At 39.8% G+C, this 24,585-nt stretch overlaps 1 protein-coding gene across 1 annotated transcript; it reads right to left on the bottom strand.

Annotated features, from left to right (window-relative positions):
* Positions 1-4,210: 4,210 nt before the first annotated feature.
* On the bottom strand, positions 4,211-23,302 carry mcoln1a (mucolipin TRP cation channel 1a). The gene is made up of 15 exons (XM_074630536.1): positions 23,096-23,302; positions 14,768-15,045; positions 13,543-13,710; positions 13,229-13,385; positions 11,025-11,106; positions 10,684-10,780; positions 9,816-9,915; positions 9,418-9,524; positions 9,071-9,220; positions 8,832-8,933; positions 8,534-8,656; positions 6,736-6,942; positions 6,497-6,627; positions 5,535-6,013; positions 4,211-5,398 (listed from the first exon to the last, which is right to left on the bottom strand). Exons 1-14 carry the CDS (start codon positions 23,124-23,126, stop codon positions 5,977-5,979), a joined length of 1,770 nt encoding a protein of 589 aa, XP_074486637.1. The 5' UTR covers positions 23,127-23,302; the 3' UTR covers positions 4,211-5,398; positions 5,535-5,976.
* Positions 23,303-24,585: the final 1,283 nt, after the last annotated feature.

Below are 24,585 nucleotides of genomic sequence, written 5' to 3'. Positions count from 1 at the left end.
ACCAATTCATTACTTATAATATAACTCAATCACAATACAAATTCATTACTTAAGTAAAATATTTAGCAACAAAAAAACATCTAAAATGGGGCTCCTGTCAATTGTGTCTTATCAAATACTAGGCAATTGCATTATACTGAATGTGCTTACGGTATTTTCAATACTTTTAACATTATTTTATAGTCCTTGCTTTTCGTAATTTAATTTCTTGCATTTGCTTTTATTCTTTTATTAATTATTTTCCTTGTAAATCACTTTGTAAATATATTAAAATGTATTATTGTTCCTTAAAACATGGAAATCAGGAGTATTTTTAATTTGTGGAAGTAATTGCAATGATGTTTTCCACTGTTGCGTTGCCATTGGTTTCAAAGGTCAATTGTGTGATTGTCTCTCATTCTGCATGCAACCAAATTACCACAAAAAAAAGACAGCAAAGCAAAGTAATCTCATTAAACAGAAGTTCCCAAAAATCTCTTCATGGGGTCTCTAAGCATGAAATGAATAACTCCAAGCCTTTTTCCTTCCACTCACATGTTTATTCACTGTGCTTAAAATCAAATTTGACACCTCAGGTTGCATGATTAATATTCTTCCTTCTTCACAAACACAAAGGGGGTTTCTATCTGCTGAGATTTTGGATAGTTGGGCTGAATAAAACGGATTCTTTCAGAATGAAGAAAGTTTCATTTCCAGCACAGTGTCCACTTCCCTATGGTACAAGCCCACAATAGCTGTGAGTTGAATGCTTTTTTTTTTTTTTGGAGCTGCAGCTGTGAGCTCCACAATAGAAATCAATGAAAAGGAGAAGACATACAAAGACTATTGCAACTCACAGAGAGAGGAAAGAGTGAATGGGTTAAGAAGACATCTGACATTAACTGTTGTTTTCTCTAATAAAGCAGGAAGGAGGAAGAATGGAGATATTTAGAAGAAAAGGGCAAAGAGAAATGTAAAACTGTGAGAGTGAAGGGAGGAATGAAGGCTCAGCAGAGATCATCAACCACTGGACTCGTCAGTGAACACGTACTTAATGTGCCTCAATGAAGAGCGAGAGAGTGTGAGTCATGTCTGCGTCTCCATCTCTGCTCTTTACAGGACTCTGAGCCAGGGCACTGAGCCAGAGAGAGGGGAAAAACCCAAACTCTGCCTAAAGTTTCACTAATTCTTCAACTTAGACTAGTCATGCATCGATACCGGATCAGATATCGGGCCGATACTGACTCAAATAGCTGGATCAGATAGCAGTGATAATGGGGCCGACCTATTCAATTCATTTTAATGTTTATATACTATATACATTATATACTGGAATGTTAATTGCTGCATTAAAAAAGTTTATACTTGAATTGTAATTTTTAGATTTTTACCAAGTTGTTGGTGTACGATTTATTATTTTAATAATAAATGAAAATTATGTTAATTTTCAAATGTATTTTTTTTACCAAGTTGCTAATGTGCAATTTCTTATTTTAATAATGAATAAAAATTATGTTAATATTGAAGATTTTTTACCAAGTTACTGATGTACGATTTATTATTTTAATAATAAATAAAAATTATGTTCGTTTTTAAGATTTTTTACCAAGTTACTGGTGTACATTTTGTTTCACAAAGTTAGGAAAGTGATGTTTAAGTCAAACCTGAAGTTGCCTTACACATAAAAGAATGATCCCAGTCACTTCCACTGTGTGGAAATGACTGGAATCACATAGCTTATTAATTAAACACTGCTATCAGATCCGTACTCAGTATCGGCCGATACCCAAACCCCAGGTGTCGCTATCGGTATCGGGAGTGAAAAAGTAAAATTGGTGCATCCCTAACTTAAACTCATGCAGTTTGAATATTAAAACTAATTTGCTGCTGCGTGATTAAAAAAACTGTTTTAAAACATTTATATTTGCAAAATAATTTCAATGTTAATGCAAATATGAACCCAGAAACCAAATTCTCGCCACAGGAAGCTGCCTGTTGGGTGTGGATCCACCAGCTCCTTCTTTTATTTGACTAAATGGCATCCATCATTATATCAAAGAGCTGAAAAAGCTACTAAATCCTCTCTGCATCCAGCCCATCCATTTCAGATTGCTTCATAATGTTGTTACACAAGGGTGTGGCTCAGCGCTGGGCTCTGGTAGAAATCCTTAACAGAATTAGGATAGACTGATAATCTACAGAGCTTTTATACACAGATTTGGCTTCTTTTAAATCTGTTTCTTTAGCGCGGTCTGGTCACCCATCTGCCCAAACATCTCTCGTATAGCGTAGACAGCTGCAAACTCTGCAGGCCCCCACACACACAGACACAGACTGACACACCAAACACAGGGACTCAGTATATCAGATATAAGACAGGAAAAGGAAACTGTTGCTGCTGCTGCAGGCCTGCAGTTTTGATCGGAAGTGCTTTGTTAATATGTAAAAGGCCCTGGATTTCAAACAGCGAGCCACAAGTGACTGGATTTCAATTCAATCTGAGATCAAACTGGCATCAACAAAGCACAACGCCTGACATCAGCACAATGAAACTACAGCAGACAGACCATCAGCAAGCCATTACCTCAAGGCTTTCATTGTGCATCAAAAGGCACAGAGTAAAAGCAGTCCTGCATATACAAACATCATGTGAATAAAAAGATAATTCTAAGAATAATGACATTTTTATGAGGTGCATTCAACTCTGCATACTACATTTCCTCCCGTCTCACACAGTTTGACATGAAGCATCGAGGCGTCGTCAGAGCAGTACATAATGCATGATGATATTAGGTTAAGTGGGTGGAAGGCAAAGATGTGCTACATCAGCTGCCAAGCCTCACTGAGGGGAAGTTCAATAACCAGGAAATGAGCTCATCATATCGGACCGTTATGAAAAAAAAGTTGTAATTTCCCCTCTCTGAGAGCTCTGTGCTGCTGCAGCGTCTCAACTGAAACATGCAGGCTATTCACAACCGCTGTGGTCGACTATGTGTTAGATTGCAAAACTCAAGAATCAGTTTGTTTTAATGTGCCTTTTTTCCACATGCCTACATAGTAGAAATTAAATAAACTTGTAGTCCATTAGTACAGTTTTGCATAGATCAGTAACCAGACACATGAGCTCCCTCTTCTGGTGATCCAGAGGAACTGAAGACAAGTTACTGTAGATCAGGGATACTCTACTTGCTTTTCCCTTACAAAAAAGTAGTAAAATTCAAGTATATTTCCCAGAAGTTTACTTTTATGTAGTAAGTATACTAATATCAATGTACAGTACTAGTAGTATACTAATCTATAATTTTTAAATCTCAAAATGTCTCAAAGGTTTTGATTCCAAATCACAGCATGGCTTCTTCTATGGTGTTCCTCTAGGTCTTGGTGTCTTAATGTGGAATTTTGGAGGGATTATTGATCATTTTTTTTATCAATTCTCGAGTGGTAAAAAATGGTTAATTTTCAGCACCAAATCTGTGTAACAAATGATATCAACACAAAAATTGCTGCAGCAACTTATGAAACATAATAGAGCATGAGAATGACCATCATATAATTCTATCATAATGTTCTAAGCCCTTATATACTTTCACAACTTATGAATTAATTAATTAATTTATTATTAATGATTAGAACAATTTGTCACACAGTGATGAGCTGCATTTTCAAATTAATCTTCAGGTTCCCAGCTTTCAGATGATGTACACCTCTTCTATGTGACATCTACTGTTGACCTGCTATCTCCCCCTAAAGACCCCCGTACCCCCCTAAAAAAAGACAAAAACGGGTCTATTGCGGGTCTCAAGAGGGTCACAGTAACTTTACTTATTAACTAAATTAACTTGCCTCTCCTGCAGTGGTTTTGTTCCTGCTGGGAGAGCAGCATGGATCTGTCCCAGGACCATGCCGTCCCTGTGCCTATATGACAGATAAATCTGATATTTTACAACAATTAATAGCAGCAACTGCATTTTAGCTGCAGACGCTTTGGTTACATTTGAAAGACTTTAGTTCAGATCTCTTTCGGATCCTCCCCTGGCACTTTTTTGGGATAAACAATCTCTATTAGTCTATTTTGATGCATTTTTAATGCAATCTGGCACCTTATTTACATTAAAAGTAAAAAAAAAAAACTATTGTGAATCAATTTCTTTTCATTGTAAATTGGAAAATGGTCTGCGGGCCGTTAAGTTGAGTATCACTGATGTAGAGGAAATTAGGTCATGATACAAAATGAAACAAAACTGTGATTTAATATCAAAGATGATCCGGGAAACGTTAATCAGTAGATTGGCATACATATAACACCAAATAGATGACGCCAGGACAACTTTGCATTTTTACATTACAAATCATTTGTATAAAAAAACATCAAACTGTAGGAAAGGTACATCTAGGTAATACTAGATAATATATAGATATATATTATACATGCATGACATTTAATTTAAAGTTAAGGCCATTGTTACATTTAGCACAGGTTTGCCATCTAGCTTCAATGTGACACTGTTGGTTTATTAGACAGAATACAAGATGACTGAAAAAATACTGTCATCTTACACCCCATGAACGTATTACTGCTTGGACCATCTCTTCATAAAAGACACTATTTTCCTAAAAACACCCTCTGGAGTCCAGACCTGTGAGACGCCTTTAGATATTGTGCGTTTTATGCGGTACAAAGAAAAAGAATATTCAAGCGTCTCCTAAAGATCAAGTCACTGGGTTACAGACAAGACATCATTATGAAGACAACAAACGGACTAACAAAAGCATGATTCAGTATGACAGGACATTATTACAGAAGTTTCTGCTCTCATTAGGGTTTATCTACCCTAAACCCGCCTCCACTGCGTAAAAAACACATCAGATACAGTTTGTAGACTGCCATCAGTGTTTTATAGAAATGAAGAACATTTCTACCGTCTAATGGATGAACTCTTTCCTCCTCGACATACTTAGAAACATGCATAAGGCTCTGGAGGACCGCTTTCCTCGTTGTAGCTAACCACAGACAATGTTGAGTGCTTCATTAGTGACACTATATTGATCATTACTCAGATAAATACAATACATCACATAGTCTACTATACAGCAGTACACTAGTATCCACATTTGAAGGCAGCGTGATGCTTGTGCGGTAGAACTGCAGCTAAAGAAGCTGTTTGAAACTTTATACTGATGGTTGCAGCTCACGGGAGACAAAAACAAAATCAGTTCCACAACTGAAACCTCACACTGTGCGTCCGTTCGTGGTCCTGTTTTCACACATCTTTCTGGAAGCCATCTCCCTGATTGTCTCTAAAAAGACTATGAGGTGGATTTCCCTCATTCTGTATGAATTTACTCCAAAGTTGTTGGATATGTTTTGTGAGATGTATAAGTGCCCTGTCCTCAGGAGGTATTTCGAAATACCATCCATCTGCATCCATCCATCCATCTGCAACCGCTTATCCCGTTAGGGGTCGCGGGGGCGCTTGCCGATCCCAGCCGACATTGGGCGAAGGCAGGGTACACCCTGGACAGGTCGCCAGTCCATCGCAGGGCATTTGAAATACCATAAAAGGAAAAACAAAAAAAAATAAAAACAGTCAGCACCGTGTATGCACTACTGCTCTCCTCCTCATCATGGCACCAACTTAGTATCGTGACAGTAGTTCCTGCTCCTGGCTTGTGCAACATTAAATGCATTAGAAAAGATACCGTTTTCTTTAAAAAAAAAAAAAAACAGTAACGATCAACACAAAAGTGTTTGTGCATCAGTCATCCAAGATGCTGCCGAGTCCTGTCCTCCTGTCTTCTTCATGATAAGAGGTCCAATAAGAAGACTTTCTTGTACAGAGTGCTGGTCCAGCTGTTGGTGACCCCTCAGATGAGTAATGAGGTTTGACCCAGATACAGCATGTTGGTACAGAGACACTGGGGCGTCAGGAGGGTGCAGTGTGTCCCTGTGGTCAGCAGGGGAGGATAGTGAGGCTTCTGAGGTCACCGAGGTCAACTTCAGTTAACCAACAGGACGTCCTCATATGTCGTCGTTCTGGGGGGGAAATCAAAGAGAGATGTAAGAAGGTGTTTGGGCTAGGACATGAAGCATCTTTCTATTACTCAATGCCTCTACACTGCCCAGATCATTCAGCCTCTTCCCTTGAAGTAGTTGCGGGAGTCTGATCTGGGGCACATCATTCACAGAAGGAGAGTAGGAATCTGATATTAAGAAATGATGTCAAGAGATCTTAAAACCAGGCTCATTCATCTTTTAAATCACTTTTAATAACTCACTTTTGTAGAACTGCTTTTCTGTCATTTTATTTATGTTTTATGACATTTTAGTTGTTTTACTCTCTGTTTTTTCTTTTAATGTGTTTAGTTATTGGCTTTTAGTACATTTCATTATCCTTGTGTTTTAAATGTGTTCTGTTTTTATTGTACAGCACTTTGTAACAGTGTTTTGAAAGGAGCTATATAAATAAAGATTATTATTATTCCAAAAATAATGATCCAGTCTTCATCTCCTCCTCACCTGTCACAGCAGCAGAAGAAGGAGCATGGCGAGGTCTCCAGACCTTTGAATTTCCCAGAGTTCGCTGCGTCCGTACACTCTGCTATGAAGGCATGCAGGTCAGTGATGTGCATGGGTGGCTGGGTTTGGTGCTGTGGAAATAAACGAGTATACATCATTGTTATTTCTCTTATGTTTCTCCTTTCCATTCTGTCTGTCAGAAAAACAGAAACGATAACCCGGTTGAAGTGATTTCCTACCTTGATGGTCTCGTAGGCTCCTGTGATGAGAGCGATAAACAGCGACAGCACCATGTAGATGAAGAGGGAGATGAAGGTGTACAGGTAAACTTGGCTGAACACCCACACCAGAGTGCTGCTCTCCTGCATCTCGGAGAACGTCACGAACATGTCGTCCCCGTTGATGAGGGAGAAGAGGCACTCTGACACCATGGACAGAGAGCGGAACTGAGGGACAGAAAACAGCAATCAAACCTCTGCAAACTGAAATTATTTATACAATAAGGAAAGCCTTCAGTTACAGGTATTAATGTTCCCCATGTGACAGTAAGACGTAACTTTCTGACTTCAGCAATAATGTGCACAATACACCAACTCAGAACGTCTACTAGGGGAAGAGAGGGACAACGGCTATGAGTGAGTCCAGTTTTCTGTGGTTTAACTCTAAAGTTTCACTGAGTCACTTTCTGTGGTTGGAGAAGTGTCCACAAATAAACCAGACTTTCTTACGGGAACAAGGCTTCACCTCAGTTATTGGGAAGAACGCGGACACTCTTCTCCGTTGAAATCTGGTTTTGTGATTGATGACAATAGGAGGGGTGTTTTTTTATATATTTCAAAAGAGAGCCATAAGAATTGTAAACCAAACTACTTATTAAGAACCAACGAACGCACTGTTTTTAAAGGCTCTTAAAGTGTTAAAGGTGTTGAATTCAGAGATTCTCTGATTTCAAAATGGCACAAATCATGTATAAAGTTTAAAAACTATATACTACCTATAAGCAGGGTTAAAAAAAAGATAGTATTTTTTGTAGTGTGTGAACTAAGAGGCTGTGAGAGAACAAATAATAAATAATAATACATTTTCATTCTGTTAATGTCTTTTCATTTATTGAAGTGTCACAGTTAAGGAAGGCTATGTTAAGTTAGGGTCTATCCCCGCTATAACGCAGAATTCACACCAGAGCAGCGGTGAGCTGCTCAGCAATGTCTATAAAAAGTTGCGGTGGCCGCTCCTGAGCTAGTCAAGCTGCGGCCATTTGATTTTTGCGGCGAAGTGTGGCCAAGACAAAAGTTGGGAAAAGTTTAACTTTTAGCGGCAAAGTGCGGCCAGAGAACACCCGGCCGCAGCCAATCAGTAAACAGATCATGTGACAAATTGACCTGTGTTACAAAGAATTTCTTCCCACCAGAAACACATGAACACAACTCCCGGCCACAGAAATATGTAATTATTGTGGCGCTCTTCGCCACTGCCTGGTGTGAATTCGGCGCAAGTATCAAAAGGTTGTTTAAAACACTCAATATGTGCATTAAAAACGTTAAGCACTAATTAAAAAAAACCTTTGTATTTCAGTTAAAGGAGAAAATTTGTAGCGAGGAAAGTGTTGCTCACTTTCTACATTTAAATAATGTTTAAAAAATAATGTCATGAACAAACATAAAAAGGGTCAGTGTTATCTGCTGTAACTTCAGCCTGTGTAGAAAATCAATGCTATGATGTATTGTTTTCTTACTGTACTGAGGATTAATTGCCTTTTTTTGCTGATGTTTTTTAAAGAGGACCTATTATACTTATTTTCAGGAACATGTTTACATGCTTTAATGTTCATAAAAGGCTTCCCTCTGTCTGTTTGAGCTCCTGAAAAACTATATAACACACTAAAGGAAAGGGAAAAAGCACAAAAGGTCCTCCTCATCCTAATAGGTCCTCTTTAATTGTATCCCAAATTGTTTGTGTAGTTAATTACAGACAGAGCAAAGTGTACATTTACTACACCAAACTGTCACATCCCTGTCTACCAGAGCTTGTGTTCACCTTGACGTGGTACGGTCCCAGGACGATCCAGCCACAGAAGCAGTAGCCCAGATAGATGACGGCCACGCAGCAGCAGAACCGAATCACGTTGGGGAACGCAATTCGAAGTGTCACGATCAGAATCTATGGGAGACACAGAGACAGATCAAATTACAATGTGAGAGAAAGAGCAGAGAGTTGATTAGTAGGATTTATTTCATTACATCAACCCATTTAGAGGAGCATTTTCTCATCTTTTGACAAGTTATTAAATCAACATTAGCAGTTGATGCACACCACCAGTGTGTCTGTGACTTACATTGTACTTCTGGAAGAACGTGAGGTAGCGAATTACTCCGACCCACACCAAGAGGGTGGAGGTTCCCAACAGGATGCCGCACAAGTCGTATGAGGACATAGTCTGTCAGGAGATTAGAAAAGATACTTAAAGACGGCTCACAACAGCGCTCAATGGTATCAGATAACAGCTGGTTGAATCCTGTGCAAAACTATAGCAGATAATGTCCCTTAAGGGGTGTGACGGTAAGCAGGACACACCTTAGACTCAATGCCGATTTTGATGATGCTGCCAGTGATGGTGAAGATGTCGCTGATGATAAGGAGGATGTACCACCCGTTAATGAACTCCATCCGGTCTTCCCAGCGCACTTTACGATTCAGATTCTCCCTGAAAAACTGCACAAACTCCTGATGAACACACAGAGACAGTGAGAGAGGAATTAGCCTGAAGCATGAGGTTCACATGCAGTGAATAAACACAACAAATAAACACACTTTTACACAAAATGATGATTTCCTCAGTCTGCTAACTCCCTTGTAAACCACGATTCTGCACGTACTGGCATTTGTAATGCTGTAATTCAGTGGTGACAGACTCTTCGTACCTGTTGCAGCATGATGCCTCGCAGAATAGAGCGTCCACACAGCACCAGTGACAGTATGCACACCAGAGCCACGGCGACATCAAACGCTAGACGTGTGTAGTTCTCAGCTGGAGGTTAAAAAGGGAGGAAGCAGAGCTGTCAGCAGTCTTTCAGATAGATCTGATAGTAGTAGTGGTACACCACTGCTCAGTACTGGTGGCGGTGTATAAATAACTTCACACGATCAAACTTCCTGTTGGCTGTGTAAAAGTAACTGAAAGCAACTTTTAATATAGATTTCCTCACGTTCTATAACACCTTTGCAAGCTTGCTACTGGTTCATTACTATCTTTCACTAGATTGCTACTGCTGCAGTATTTCTATAGCTACTACGAGTCCCATCCATCCATTCATCTCACCGTGTCCAGAGACGCTCGGGTCTTTACACTCCTTTATTGACGCCTCGTTTTCTAACCGGATCTTCACCTTGCCGCTGTGAGCCTTGTTGTCCAGGACTATCTGGAGGAGAGAGGTGACCAGCAGACAATTCATATCCTTTTCATATTTGTGTAATGGAATACAGACGGGGGATTTTATTGTTTCTCTCAAACACGGCCGCAGCTACTATAGAGAACACAGAGGTCATGTCTTCTATAATATTTGTAGGAATGTGAGGGGTTTTAATGACATGAAGGGAAGCTTAAAATATGCAATAACACACATATTACTGCATTTAGCATAAAAATATGTTCAAATCATAACATGGCACACTGCAGCCCAACAGGCAACAACAGCTGTCAGTGTGTCAGTGTGCTGACTTGACTATGACTTGCCCCAAACTGCATGTGATTGTCATAAAGCATGTCTGTAAAGGGGAGACTCGTGGGTACCCATAGAACCCATTTTAATTCACATATCTTGAGGTCAGAGGTCAAGGGACCCTTTTGAAAATGGCCATGCCAGTTTTTCCTCATCAAAATTTAGCGTAAATTCGTAGCGTTATTTAACCTCCGTACTGATAGATTCCTTATTTTTTTAGTTTCACATGATGCCTTCACTGTAGCATTAAAACTGAGCCTGCTGCAACCTAAAAATCGCAAGTTGTGTCAATACATTAAAGAAATTAGTGGTGTTAAAACAAATGTTCATGAACGCATTATTATCACGTTGACTTTGACAGCCCTTATAGAAAATATAATTGAACAGTTAAATTACTTAGTTTAGGCACAATGAGTAGGATTTTCCTGAACCATCAACGGTGTCTTTGCCTTGAAGATCTTTACTCACCGTGATGTAAAAGGTGTAGCAGTCGGGGATCTCATTGTTGATGATGGTCTGTATATTGATCGCCTTCAACTGGAAATCTATGGTGACGTTAATGAGCCTTGAAAAAAGAAAAAAGAAACGGATGGTAATTCAGAGGGAAGCAGACGTTTCACATTTCCAGAAAGACCACAAACGACCGGAAGTGTTGCGTACCTCTGTGTGCGTTCTTGTATACATGCTTGAGTGTGCGTGTTGCAGCAGAGATAAGCGGCTTGTTGACTGTCATCATCAGATACTACAGAGATAAATCTCACCAACGGAGAAAGGAGAAAGCTGAAGTCATGTGAAAAATTAAGCCTTACTTGTGGAACTTGAGTGTAAAGTTCTTGTAGCTGCTGGTGAGCGGAGACGGAGGGGACGCCAGCGGGTCCACGCCTATACAGTCTGAAATTAATGGGGAACAGAGAGAGGACAGTTGTGTTGCGTAAATATTGACATATTGGAGAGAGAGAGGGAGAAACACTGAATTTCTGGCATTTTGCTGTTCCTCTCTACATAGTGAGAACAACCTCACAAAAACAAGTCTTATCAGAATTATTACAAGAAGCAGATCACAACGAAGCATTTGACATACATGTGATATATGAGGTTGTTTCCACTCTTCTTACTTCCTCTTAACTTGTATTAAGAGTACTCAAAAACACGCCAATTTGAGGAAGTAAGAAACTCGGAGGATATGCAACAACTTCTCTGTTCTCGAAAGGTAAATTAACAGCCATTTAGCAAATGACCCCTTCTCTGATAGTAAAAATGTGTTACGTAACAATTACATGCATCCATGGATGTTTAAAATGTCAATACACGGACCTCTGCAAAATGTGCAATCTATGGAAGAGCATTGCACTCATCAAAGAAAGTAATTATCATAATTATGACCTCCGTTTCTCATCGAGATCAGGTGTTACACCACACATCAGAGTGCAGCGGCAAAGTGCTTTACTGCCACTGTAAACGTTTTTAATCGCACTGTACTGGATGCTTTATCACCACAAAGCCCACTTGGATGCATTTCTGATACATGACTTTGTATCCCATAATGTTTTCTGCTGCTCCTGAAGGAACACGCAGCACCTTCAAGCAGTCCAGAGTGTGCTTTCCGCCTGAGCAGTCCGAAGGGATGCATGCCTAATGTTGACTCCTAACTAGAAAGCAAGGAATCTCTGTCTGTGTGTACATATGTGGGTGTGTCCTTTGCATATCTCGAGAACCGTCCATCCGATCTACTTCACACTTGGCGGGTGCGTTGCTGGGAACCCCGTGGACGTGCAGTGTTGAATTTGAATGGCAGTGCAATTTGGACACGCGACACATTCAATGTTAATAAACTCTGAAGGCATTCTACGGTCTGTTATGTTATTTCTACAGACCGTTGCTATGGACACAGTTCTGATGTCGGACTCTGGCGGACCATTTTTGTGTCACATTATTGATTTCTTAAGTAAGTAGCTTAGTAGCCGTGTAATAAGTGGGATAATGTACAGCGAGCGGGCATTGTTGTGAAATAAACCACTTCAGGGCGTTTCAAGACCCCTGGATCACCCTGTCAGGGTTTATTTCGCAACAATGACCGGCTCGCTGTACATTATCTCTAAGACTCTGGGATTGTAACCGTTTATTTCCTGGAGTTACAGCTATTTTTAATGATTTTTAAAAAGCCTTTGTAGCTTTTTTTTTGAGTGTAGCTACTTGTGTGAGAGCAAGAGTGCATCCTCAAGCATTCGTCCAACGTTTCCCTTTGAAGTGATAAAAGAGAAAAAAGCTTGTGTTGCTCCCTCGGGCAACAACTGACCCTCTGGACAGTCTGCAGATAATACTCTGCTTGACCTTTGACTACATTATATACAAAAAATGCATGAAGCACCCTTTTTGGAACAACATGTGGTCTGCTTCTGTAGCGCTGTATCTCCACTTTTTCATGCGTTTGTTTTAGTGTTTTTCAGCGACGGTGCACTTCATGTGATGCGACAATTAAACTGGTATAACTAAACTCATACCATAATACATATCTCCTTTGATGTGCTGTTCAAACTCATTACAGCCCTCACCATTAAATGTGAACTGTTGTTTCAAAGAACCAACAACAGTCAATCACAGCCTTCTAGCACTGTTAGCAATGTTAAAGGAATTATCATCATCATCCTTCTTATTACACGGCTTTGTTGAATACTCGATTCTGATTGGTCAATCACGGCGTTCTACGGTCTGGTATTTCTTTATAACAGACCGTTGCTATGCATAACAGACTGTTGCTATGGACGCTGTTCTGATTTTGGACCCTGGCGGACTGTTTCTGTGTCAAATTATTGATTTCTTAAGTAAGTAGCCGTGTAATAAGCGGGATAATGTACAGCTAGCAGGTCATTATTGTGAAATAAACCCCTTCAGGGTGATGCAAAACCTCCACTTTGCGTCAGGGTGCTGCATCGCCTTGTCGGGGTTTATTTCACAACAATGACCGGCTCGTTGTACATTATCCCTTACATATTGTACAGTGTAGTTCATGTACTTGTGATGATGTGAGGGTCTATATTGAAGGTGTCATTGGCTGGGTCGATGCTTCCCTTCTTGTAGTACTGTTGGCAGAGGGAGAGCGCACTGCCGTTCACGCCAACACCGTACACGTATGCGTAGCGTCCCACTGTGGTCTCTGGTAAGGTCAGATACTGTGGAGAGGATGAGAGGTTAACTGAGTAGAGGGCCAAGTACTGTACCACAACGAACCTAACAATACATTAAAATTTAGAGTTAAAAAATGTAGCACTATATTAATAAGTAGTTTCATATATTTAAGCAGCTTTTTCGTTTTTCCTCAGGGCTTACCTGATCCACGGCGTAGAAGATGTGGTCGTAGACGTCGTTCTGCGAGTAAACAGCAAAGGAGTCGTCTGAGGACTCGTCGTAGTCTTTGAGGAAGAGGTGCTTGAAGGTCATGGTGTTCTCCTCCTTGAAGGACACCACCACCTGGTTACTGAGACCAAACAGCACCAACTGCAGCAAAGAGCGAGAGGAGACTGAGACATGTCATGAGGAGGAGGAGTGAGGACAAAGAAAAACCCTGAGGTGTAGCTACGTTTCATGTGCACCTCTAAGGTTACAGGCTTTATGATATAATTTATGACTCGTCTATCACTTAATCAGAACGCTGTGTGTTTTTGCACTTCATAAATCACTGACAGCTCCCATACAGGAAATATAGATAGAGTTGTGCACTGACAAAGTAAAAAAGATGACTGTATACATTTTTGACTACATAATTAATTGGGGTTGAGGCGAGAACATTGCTGCCACTTCTAACATAACTTTATTTATATATCATGCAGAAACAACCTGTAAATTATTAGTATTTTCAATTATGTACAGGCAAACAGAGACTTTCACTGAAAAGGGCAAAAAATCAGTTGGGATAAAATCCCATCACAAGTAAATAGACTGTATTACTATTACTGTATTATACCTTTATTTCTTACTATGGTCTGATGTATTTTTGTACAACCTTGAACTTTTCTGTAATATTATTTTGAGTGATTATCACTAAAGATTTGTACAGTTTTATAGGTGCCTTTGTCATTTTTCCAATATTTTAGCTTCCTGGCAGCTTTATATTTTGTTAAATTTACAAAATTATGACAAAAATGTCCGACTTCTAATCGAGTTTGTGCTGGAAAAAAAAGCATCTATGTATGTGGGGTATGGACAATTTAAGAAAAAGGAATGCATAAAAAGAAATTAACCAAAATGAACCTGGACAGAGGGAAAACAATTACTCCTCAGAAAACAGTTATCTGATTATATGTGAAAGAGTTAACAGTTTTATGATATCAAACATTATTAGTCAGCAAGTCTAAATTCACAATAACTGAGTCAGAACTTCAACCTTATATATATTCCTAAAAAGAAAACATACAACAAGACTTGGAAACCAATTAGGGCAGGATAGAAAGTGTACAAACAAAGACATACTGTAAATACAGGGGCCCAATGACAAACAATGTTGTGGTGCGAGACAAAAGATCAATACAGTGTTTAGATGTAACACCTGACGTACCTGAGCTGTGACAATAATGATCTTGAGCAGCTGCAGGATCAGCTTGTAAGGCTTGCGGCCCTTGGCGTGATATTTATCACAGGGACTCATGAAGAAGTATTTCAACTTCCTGCGAAAGCACTCCTCTTCCGGATCAGCAGCGACCCAATGACCTGCCGCCGCCGTGGGACACCGATGGTTGCTGTGGTTGTTGCCATGATTGTTATTGTGATGGTCATGCTCCCCGCTGCTGTCTATGGAGCCGTAGCGAGTCACTGGGCTGGACAGGTCTTCTCGAGCTGAAAGAAGAAAAATAAGGAACGTTTATTTTCTCATGCAATTTATTTTTGTTTTCTAAGAACTTAATCTCAGACAACACGATAAAAAAAGCACTTAATAATCTTTGATCAAGACCGTTACTCAAAGACAACTGATGCACAAGTTGAACGGACAGAGAAACTCAAAAATATCTCACTGGTGTACAAGCTCTCATTGAGCTTCTGCCTTTTCAGTGAAAAAATCTAAAGGTTTTAAAAACACTTTGCATCATGCGACAGCGTATTAGGTCCTTTGCAGGTTAAAACAAAATTACGGAGCCGGGGGAGGGGGGTATTATTCCTAGAAAAAAACTCAGAATTTTGAAGATTAAAGTCATATATTTACAAGAAAAAACCTCAGCTATTCTCTGAGAGTAAAGTGGAACATTGACGAGAAAAAAAACTCACAAATTTGCGAGATTATAAAGTCATAAATTTACAAGACAAAACTAGCAGGTTAAAGGCGCTTCTGTGTTGGTTTGCCACCTGATTTTACCATCAGCATGTTAGCATTGTCAATGTGAGCTTGTTAGCATGCTGATGCTGGCATTTAGCTTAAAGTCTAAGTACAGCCTCACAGAGTCACTAGCATGGCTTTAGTCTTGTTTATTCATGTTTGTGGGTTTGGTCTTTGTTTCGGGTGAAGTGGCACATGTTTGCTATAAAACACAAGTATGCCTCAGCATATGCTGCATGAATAAAAGGCAATAGGTCACAAGGCTGTTACACTTAAGAGCATCAAGGCGATGGTAGATCAAATGTCCATGGCAATAAAGCGCTTACAGAATACTAGGAGACGAGCACCAGGACAAGAGTCCCTATTGTGCAGTCCGATAACTGGCTGAGAGGGAAAGCAGCAATCACATGAATTGAGCGAGTGCAAATCGCTGAGCCAAAGTCTAGTGATTTCATGCAAAAGCTTGACTCCACATTCTCCTCAGTGACACTGACAACTTCCTAACAGCATCCTATCACGCCACACGTGTGCTCAAGCCTGAACAGTCTGTCTTCAGCTTTCATCTCAGTCTGACAACTTGTCTTTGTCTCTCAATGTGTATGGATTCACTCTCTGTCCCCTCTAGCGCTTTGAACATGTGCTCAACACGCCACACATGTGATTTAACCCTTTTAACCCCGAAGCTACGAGAACTATTGGAAACAAATAAGGGTTGTCCTCCAGAGAACATGGCACATAAATAGCCAAGATTAGATTTTTACAGTTGTATTTAGAGTGTTAAAGACTTCTGGAAACCATCATGCTTCTCATCTTATTAAATTTGGAGAGGAGTCATACTTTCTTCTTTCTTTCGTCCCCTTTACAGAAAAGAAACTGATGTCAAGGTGTCAACTACAAGTCTTACCGAAAGTGTAGAAAGCTGTTTCAACCAGAAAGGGAGAAATCTATTTTCCGGAAGAGTCTGTGTGTGTGTGCTAGTTACTCCTGACATCAGTGTGAAGTGAAGCAGATTCCTGGGACGTTATGTCAGAGCTGACAAATCTTAGAAGTCTGGCCTGACTGGATTTTGTAAGTACAAAAATGTAGGTATGAAGTTACATGGAAGAAACCCATCACGCTCTTTTGGGAAGAACAGGGAAACACCACCAACTACCACTTTACCAATAATGTTCTCCTAAGTGTGATGACAAGGGCTTTTATGTAATACTAGTGCAGTGCCTGTTCGGAGTGCATGCCCGTCCGCAACGGGCTGATTGCTTGGGCCCAGGAAGAGCTGCTTGCAGCGTTGTCGAGAACTGCGGATATGGCTGCTTGCACCCGCCAAGTGTGAAGTTGAACAGTTCCCAAGATATGCAAACAGTCATACATACAACCATACATACATACATACACAGACAGACACACAGAGTTCCTTCCTTTATAGTTATATGATGATACCTATTGGCCAAATGGCACCAAATCTGAAGAGGACCCGCTCCCTATGTAGATATGAAGAGCTCATTCTAAGATAACGAAGACACAACGGTTGTTAGTTTCAGGTGATTATACACTAATGAAAACATAGTTATGAATATTATATTCCATTTCTGCTAATAGATCCCCAGAAATTTTACACTGTTCCTTTAAAATAATTAATTTTGAAATTTGTGGTGAGCTTTCCTGCTTTACTACGTAATCACTCCTCATTTCTGGTTTTTAAAAGACATCTCAAACAACTTATTTTTACAGAATACAGTATTATGTAAATGAGATGGATACAGTGTATGTAAGCAGTGCAAATATTTGTTATTGTTATCCTGTTTTTTTATTTATTATTTTTCCTTCCTGTCTTTTTTTTTTATCTCTAGCATTTCTTATTCGGAAATAGTATCCTATTCTTTCTTTTAGATATTTTTAAAATATTTATGTCTATTTGTAAATTGTAATACAGCTGTCTTTAATTCATTGTTAGGTGGGTTCCTTTCACAAGCCCTCAGGTTGTTTTTTCAACCCACACCTGTGCATTTATTTATGTCATTGTATATCTCTTCTCTTATGTTTTATTTTATGCACAAATAAAAAAAATAACTAAAGAGAAAAAGGAAAAAAGGAGAAAATTGGAGTGAGACAGACAGACAGACGGACCTTATTCATCTATAAAGCTCTACTGTTATGTACGCAGTAATCTTGGCAGAACTGGTTTCAGCTACTATGTACCTTTTAAAAGGAAATGACCTGCAAACTGACCTCTAGATTTGTTCAGTACCCTTGGAGACTTTAACGGTATCTAATGTTTTTTTAAAATCTTGTAATTCTTTTTATGAATTATTCTTCAATTGTGGTCGTCTGGCCTTTTCTGTGCTGTTTTTATACGCTGGTTGTCTGACTATGAATGCTTCTTGTTCTTGGTCTTTCTTGGAAAAGAAATCGCACTCTCACTAAGACTACCTGATTAAATAAAGTTTAATTAAAAAAACCTAACCTGCGATATAGACATTGGACATGACTAAACAGAGCAGACAATTTATGATCTGAAACAAAGCAGCTCTTCGTAGGGAACCGACAACATCGTGGGAAAGCCACAAATCAGAAAGTAGGCTAATCATGTCTAATACTTGTCACATGCTTTCAAGAAAAACACAGAGGAATGGAGTCACGCAGATTATATTCAGGATATGACTTGTTGGGTAGTCAAAGTGAACATTTGCAAGGTCAGATAAACGGCTACGTCAGGATAAACCCAAACTCAACAGACACAGTAAGTCAGCAGAGCAAACAACAAGCTTAGCAGAGTCGTCTGTTGGGAATGAGAAGTGAAACAGGATAAAAAACACTGGTGTTCAATATTAGTCAGCAGTACTAACTGGGAACAAGTTCATTACACAGAAATGTTATGAACTGGCAAAACTCAAAATGCTTGTCACACGTTATTCTGTGGCAACACAATAATACATCTCAGTAATTTAGGTTTCCTGGTACTGTTAAAGGTGCAATCAGCAATTTTTTTGTTTGGGATCTGAAACTGTTCTGGGTTTTACTCAAAGCAGTTATCCAGCTAATTCAGTAAGTAGTATTACTGATGTAATGATGTACTGTTTAAGCTCTTGTCTAGTGTGCATTACAAGAACAGTCAATCCATTTTAAAGCGATCGTAGGTTCCAATCCTATGTTTTGAATTTGTTAAAACTTGTAAACAGAGAAGGAACAGAGTTATATTCTGAATATGATTAATTGGCAAAATGTTGACTTCCCATCTCTTCTTTATAACTCTACAACCCCAGATTTTTTTCATTTTCAAACTATTAGACTTCAGACCCAACCGATGCCGGCTCAAGTGACATCACTTGAGCCTTTGTCAAGGTTGAAAGGAGTAATTTAATAAGTTTGCCGCCTTGGTTTGGACTATGGAGCCTCAGTGTTGTTGTACGTCTTGAATATGTCTGTTCCACACAATGAGATCGGTTGATGCCTTTATTCGCGGTGCGAAAGCTCATTCCGCTTTTTTGCCGCGTAATATTCAAAAATACTGAAAGTATTTATGACAAAAACAACAGTTTGAAAAAATATATTGACTTGTGAATTAATCCGAAGGAAAAAGCCCCCGGTGTGTAAAAGCCGTAACTGTCCAGCACAAAGTTTTAAAGATCCTTAAAACTATGAGGCAATTGATGTAATATTTTTTACTTTTTAGCTGGTCACACCCTTGTATGGTTTAAATCTTCAGTTAAATCACAAATCTTTACTTTGTTGTTTGCTCGATGTCTGTAAGCTAAGACTGAGATGTTTACTGTGCATATTTCACTAGAGGAAATAAATCGTAACCTGAGATTTTATGATAACCACATGTGGTTTCCTGCAGTTAACCAAACCCACATTCATAGGGATCATTTCCTACATCATCCAACACCTGTTGTTAACCTGTGAGAATTTTGAGCTGATGATGAACAACATCCAGACGAGCCCTGGGCTTCAACAAAATTAACCACAAACGCCCTGGCTACAACAGGGGTTGCGTGCCTCCGTGAAAGAATCCTCACATTTCATGCAGACAATAGGCGTGAGCGCACACGTATCTTTGATCATCATCGTCACGGCAGATAGAAATCGGACAAACAAAAAGTGGGTGCAGGCCATTGACCGTGCCACCAGATTTGACACAAGCTGAATGAATCCGTGAAAATATCTGGCTCTCCCGGTTCATGGCCGCCTGTGGAGTGCTGGCAGAAACACGCTCATGTAACTACAAGTCTGTCAGTCTAAATCCTTACTGTAACTGAGCATCTGTCAACAACTTGGTATCTGCGTTTAGATCTAGTCTGGCAGTCCGCAGCAAGAGGCCACCCACAGGTCGAGAGTCCAAAACCTCCACTAATACTTGAGTTAAAGGAAACACCGTGAACAAAAATGATAACCATGTTCTGGGTTATTTGTAGGACGTGAAAAAAAAGCATGATAATGTGGCTTTAAGTGGCCCGTTTACCCAAATTACTAACGGTAGTAGTTAGTGGAGATAGTTTTGGTTTTATGTGCCTAGATTTTGAGATATGCAACTCTGTAAGTAAGGAGGTAAAGCACTGAAATGTTTGAAAAACTCAACAGTGAATTTTCTTTCTAGATATGCCCCAGTTACAAAAAAAGCATAGTTTTAGTCGAGCAGAGTTCATAATTCTTTGCTAAAAAGTTGTTCTAGTGTTTGCAGTGAGGTCTATGGATTATCCTGAATAACTGGGGGCTGTCTTTAAAGCATTTCTGTGTTTTGAACACCAAAAACTAAATTTCTTTAACCCTCTATTGTATTCAGAAAAAAACCCCTGAAAGACAGTCATCTCAAAAACCTCTACATATGCACAACTAGATACCACCAGGGTGGGCAGAAAAATATGCTTTTTGCAATTTGGGTGAACTGACCCTTTAACTTGAACACATACTGTGTGTGATGCTACATAAAGCACGCCTTAATCTGTGCGTGTGGCTCCTTAAAGCAGACCAGGAAAACAAGCTGCATGGTATTAAAAAACTTAAAAACTCAAGGTCTTTTTACTGGATTTTTCCAGAGCGGTCAATCGCATTTTACAGTCTTAAAAAAATCTGGAAAAAGCTTCTTGAATTAAATGGTCAAGAATGAACTTTCACACTCCATTCAAAAATCATTCACAGTATACAGAGGAACTATAATCTGTGGAGGCGTACTTCACCCAACCCACATCAACAATCTTTCAAAAACACTGCAGACTCAACCATGCGTGCGACAAGCTTATGAAACCATGTTGGAGGTATTATCATGCATGAAGGAGTCAGGCTGTTTAGATGTAGATTTGCTGAAAGGGGGGCTGATGGTGGTGGTGGTGGTGGAGGAGCATATGGGTCCTAATAGAGTCTCACCAACAGGGTCTTTTAGACCAAGAAAACCTACAGTCACAACAACCTCTGAAACTGGGGCAAGTACTTCAGTACTATAGTTCCACATCAGTACTAATGTTAAATCAGCTCATTCAGTGTAAAGGTGCAATCTATTACTTGTAGTCTACAATACATGTAGTTGAAGGTAAACCCCCCCAAACACACAACTACGACCGACAACAAACAATTATTTTCAATTTTGAGTTATCTGTCAATTATTTTTAAGAGTAACCAACCATGTTTAAGGCGCAAAAATGTCAGGGAATAGTGAAATCACAAGTTCAAAACCCAAATGTATTCATTTACAGTGAGTAAATCTTCACATTTAAGAGGCTGGAAAACAGTGAATCTTTGGTATTTTCATAATATGTGTGAATATATAAACAGGGGAAAACAAAGTTTGGAAACTTGTGTTTGGTGGATTATTTCTCTGTTGTTCCAATGCTAATGGTCATTGTATTTTACATCGTTGGAAAGCCTGTTTATTTACCTTCACAATGATTTCCAACTTGTAAGGATCATGCATTTATGGGATGAGCAGCACAGCTGATGATGTGGGTAGCGCCCAAGAAAAAATTTGCCAAAATGCTCTGCCAATGGTAAACAGTGTATTCTCATAAGGCTACCAGGAAGCCTGCAATGACTGCCCTTCACCGTCAGGCCCGTTTGCGCTGGTGTCGACAACACAGACAATGGAACCGGAACATGTGGGGGAATGTCATGTTCAGTGATGAGTCCAGGTTCTGTCTGCCTAAGTTGGATGGCAGGGTCAAAGTATGGAGACGACGTGGAGAACGCTATGCTGATTGTTGCACCGATGGAGTAACAGCTTTTGGTGGGGGCAGTGTCATGGTGTGGGGCGGCATCTCCCTCACTGGCAGAACAATGCTCGTCATCATTGAAGGTCATCTCAATGCAGTGAGATATCGGGATGAGATTCTGTAGCCAGTGGCGATCCAATATCTCCACAATCGGGGACCTAACTTCATCCTCCAAGATGAAAACACTCGCCCCCACAGAGCCAGGGTTATCACAGACTGAGAGTGACCAACACAACCACGCTGGCTGACCTGAAACGAATCCTGGTTGAGGAATGGAACGCCATCCCACAGCAACGTGTGACCAGGTTGTTGACCAGCATGAGGAGGAGGTGCCAGGCTGTTGTGGCTGCGTATGTATCTTCTACTGCTACTGAGGCTCCTGACGGTGTATTAAAGAGTAAAATAGCCAATATGTCTTGTTTGTTCCTTGTTACTGATAGAGAGTTCAATCATCCAATCCACCAAACAACTCAAAACAAGAGTCAACACCAACAGGAGAATACACTGTTTACCATTGGCAGAGCATTTTGGCAAATTTTTCTTGGGCGCTACCCACATAATCAGCTGTGCTGCTCATCCCACAAATGCATGATCCTTACAAGTTGGACATCATTGTGAAGGTAAATAAAAAGGCTTTCCAACCATGTAAAATACAATGCCAGTTAGCATTGTAACAACAGAGAAATAATCCACCAAACACAAGTTTCCAAACTTTTTTCCCCCAGTTTATATTCATCATAATACATTTTCTGTCGAATCGTTTCAGCTCTATTATAGCTTATTTCTATTCTGTCCCATTAGACTAAACAATTAAAATACAATACCTGTAGTTGAGTCTAAACTACAGTTTTTTTTTTTACATTTTGTAAAATGACTAATTCTTTGCAGTACAAGGATTTTTTTGAGACAATAATATTAATTCCTATCTCTGACTGGTATTTATTATTGTTTACTGCTGTATGACAATGAGAAGGAGGCCATGTCTAACAACCTCTCTGTTATTATATACTAGTTACATCTCTGTCTAAATGGTGCTTTCTGTATTAAGACACGACTTGTGGAGAAGTGGAGAGGGAAACTCACACTTTGTCAGCATGAATTACAAGATGGAGTCATCACAGTATAAACCCTGATGTTGACAGAGCTGTTAGGTGAAAATGACTATTATTATAACCACCTCAGCTGTCCAGAAGATGACTGAGCAGAAACACAACAACAACAACACTTGAGACACCACAACACAGCTCTAAAACTATCTTAAATTCAGAGAGAGACACAAGAAAACTATGTATTAATACGAACAACAACATCTGCTTGTAAAATGACTCACAGCTGAGTTAAAGTTAAAGTTAAAGTTAACGGTACATTACATTACCTGAGGAGTCTTTGCGCTCTGTAGTAGCCATGTAGTTATCCGGTTAAAAACACAATAAATAGGTAAATCATATAGCTAAAACTCAGAGTAGCCGGTGTTTTTACTGTACTAATAACAGTTTACAGCTCTCACAGAGCACACAGCTGTCTGTCCTGAAACAAGCTGCCGGTCCGAGCTGCTGCTGCTGCTGCTGCTGGTCCGTCTCCAACTGACTTCCGGTCTCTCGGGTCATGTGACTGACACCACGTGACTTCGACACGCACAGCTCCGTGCTGGAGGGAGGTACAGGACTTTTAATACATCCATGGGAGGCACAGGACAGGATTTACAGCACATTTTTTTAGGTTGATCCTCGTGCAAGGCATGACTTAGTGTGCAGCCGAATATCTTTATTTGTCCTCCTCATCTGCAACCGCTTATCCCGTTAGGGGTCGCGGGGGGGCTGGAGCCGATCCCAGCCGACATTGGGCGAAGGCGGGGTACACCCTGGACAGGTCGCCAGTCCATCACAGGGCTGACACATAGAGACAGACAACCATTCACACCTACGGGCAATTTAGAGTCAACAATTAACCTAACCTGCATGTCTTTGGACTGTGGGAGGAAACCGGAGTACCCGGAGAAAACCCACGCTAACACGGGGAGAACATGCAAACTCCACACAGAAGGGCCCCAAGCCAGATTTGAACCTGCAACCCTCTAGCTGTGAGGCGCCAGTGCTAACCACTGCACCACCATCTTTATTTGTATTTTGTAAAATCACAAACCCTAAAAAATGTCCACATGTGTCTTGTGTGTCCTGATGTAAGCCCACTTCTAGAAGAAACATCAAAAATGTTAACCAAATCTGGTACATGGAGTACCCTCAAGGTTATTAAACATACATTGAAATGAGCAGAGGTCTTGAGTCTGACTTTGCACAACTAATCCTTTTTTTAAAAAAGCCCTAATATCACCAGGTTTTAATTATTCTACAAAAATGAATACAATTGTCTATCTTACTGTATTTTATACAGACATAGATGCAAATTAAAAACTTCTAAATATCCTCTCTTAACAAAATAACAAACCTCGAGAAAGCAACCTTGGCAGATTTATTTTATTATTCTATTAATTTATGTAAATTAGGTGATAGAAATGTTAGAAATACTTCCCAAAAGGCTATCATTTTAGCACAGTATCTGGAATTTAAAATAAGTTTAATAAAGAAAACATTCATTACAGAACTGTTGTGCTGGATTACATTGCATTGTACAGGTGGTTTTGTTTGTCTGGTCACTCATTGAAAAGGCTACCGCTCAACACAATTAAAGCAGCAGTGGGTAAAATTAGAGCAAATATGATTAAGAAAAGTTATTTTTATAAAACGGTCACTATATCCTGAAAGTAGTGCATGAGACAGGTAATCTGAAAACAATCATGTGTCTCTGTGTCCTCCGGTGCTCCTAACGGCATCTGCAGACCGGAGGAAAACAACAAATCAGAGCCGA

The sequence above is a fragment of the Sebastes fasciatus genome, chromosome 3, assembly GCF_043250625.1.
Source record: "Sebastes fasciatus isolate fSebFas1 chromosome 3, fSebFas1.pri, whole genome shotgun sequence".
Lineage (NCBI taxonomy): Eukaryota > Metazoa > Chordata > Actinopteri > Perciformes > Sebastidae > Sebastes > Sebastes fasciatus.
The sequence above is the reverse complement of the archived record's forward strand: the minus strand, read 5'-3'. Positions and strand labels throughout refer to the sequence as shown.

Excerpts from the sequence above, each read along its gene's own strand:
- mcoln1a (XM_074630536.1), bottom strand. The coding sequence starts at position 23,126 with ATGGCTACTACAGAGCGCAAAGACTCCTCAG. Across the intron at positions 9,916-10,683 it reads GCTACACCTTTTACATCACG|ATAGTCCTGGACAACAAGGC; the intron begins GTGAGTAAAGAT and ends TCTCTCCTCCAG. Across the intron at positions 8,657-8,831 it reads CGTTCTTCCAGAAGTACAAT|ATTCTGATCGTGACACTTCG; the intron begins GTAAGTCACAGA and ends TGTCTCCCATAG.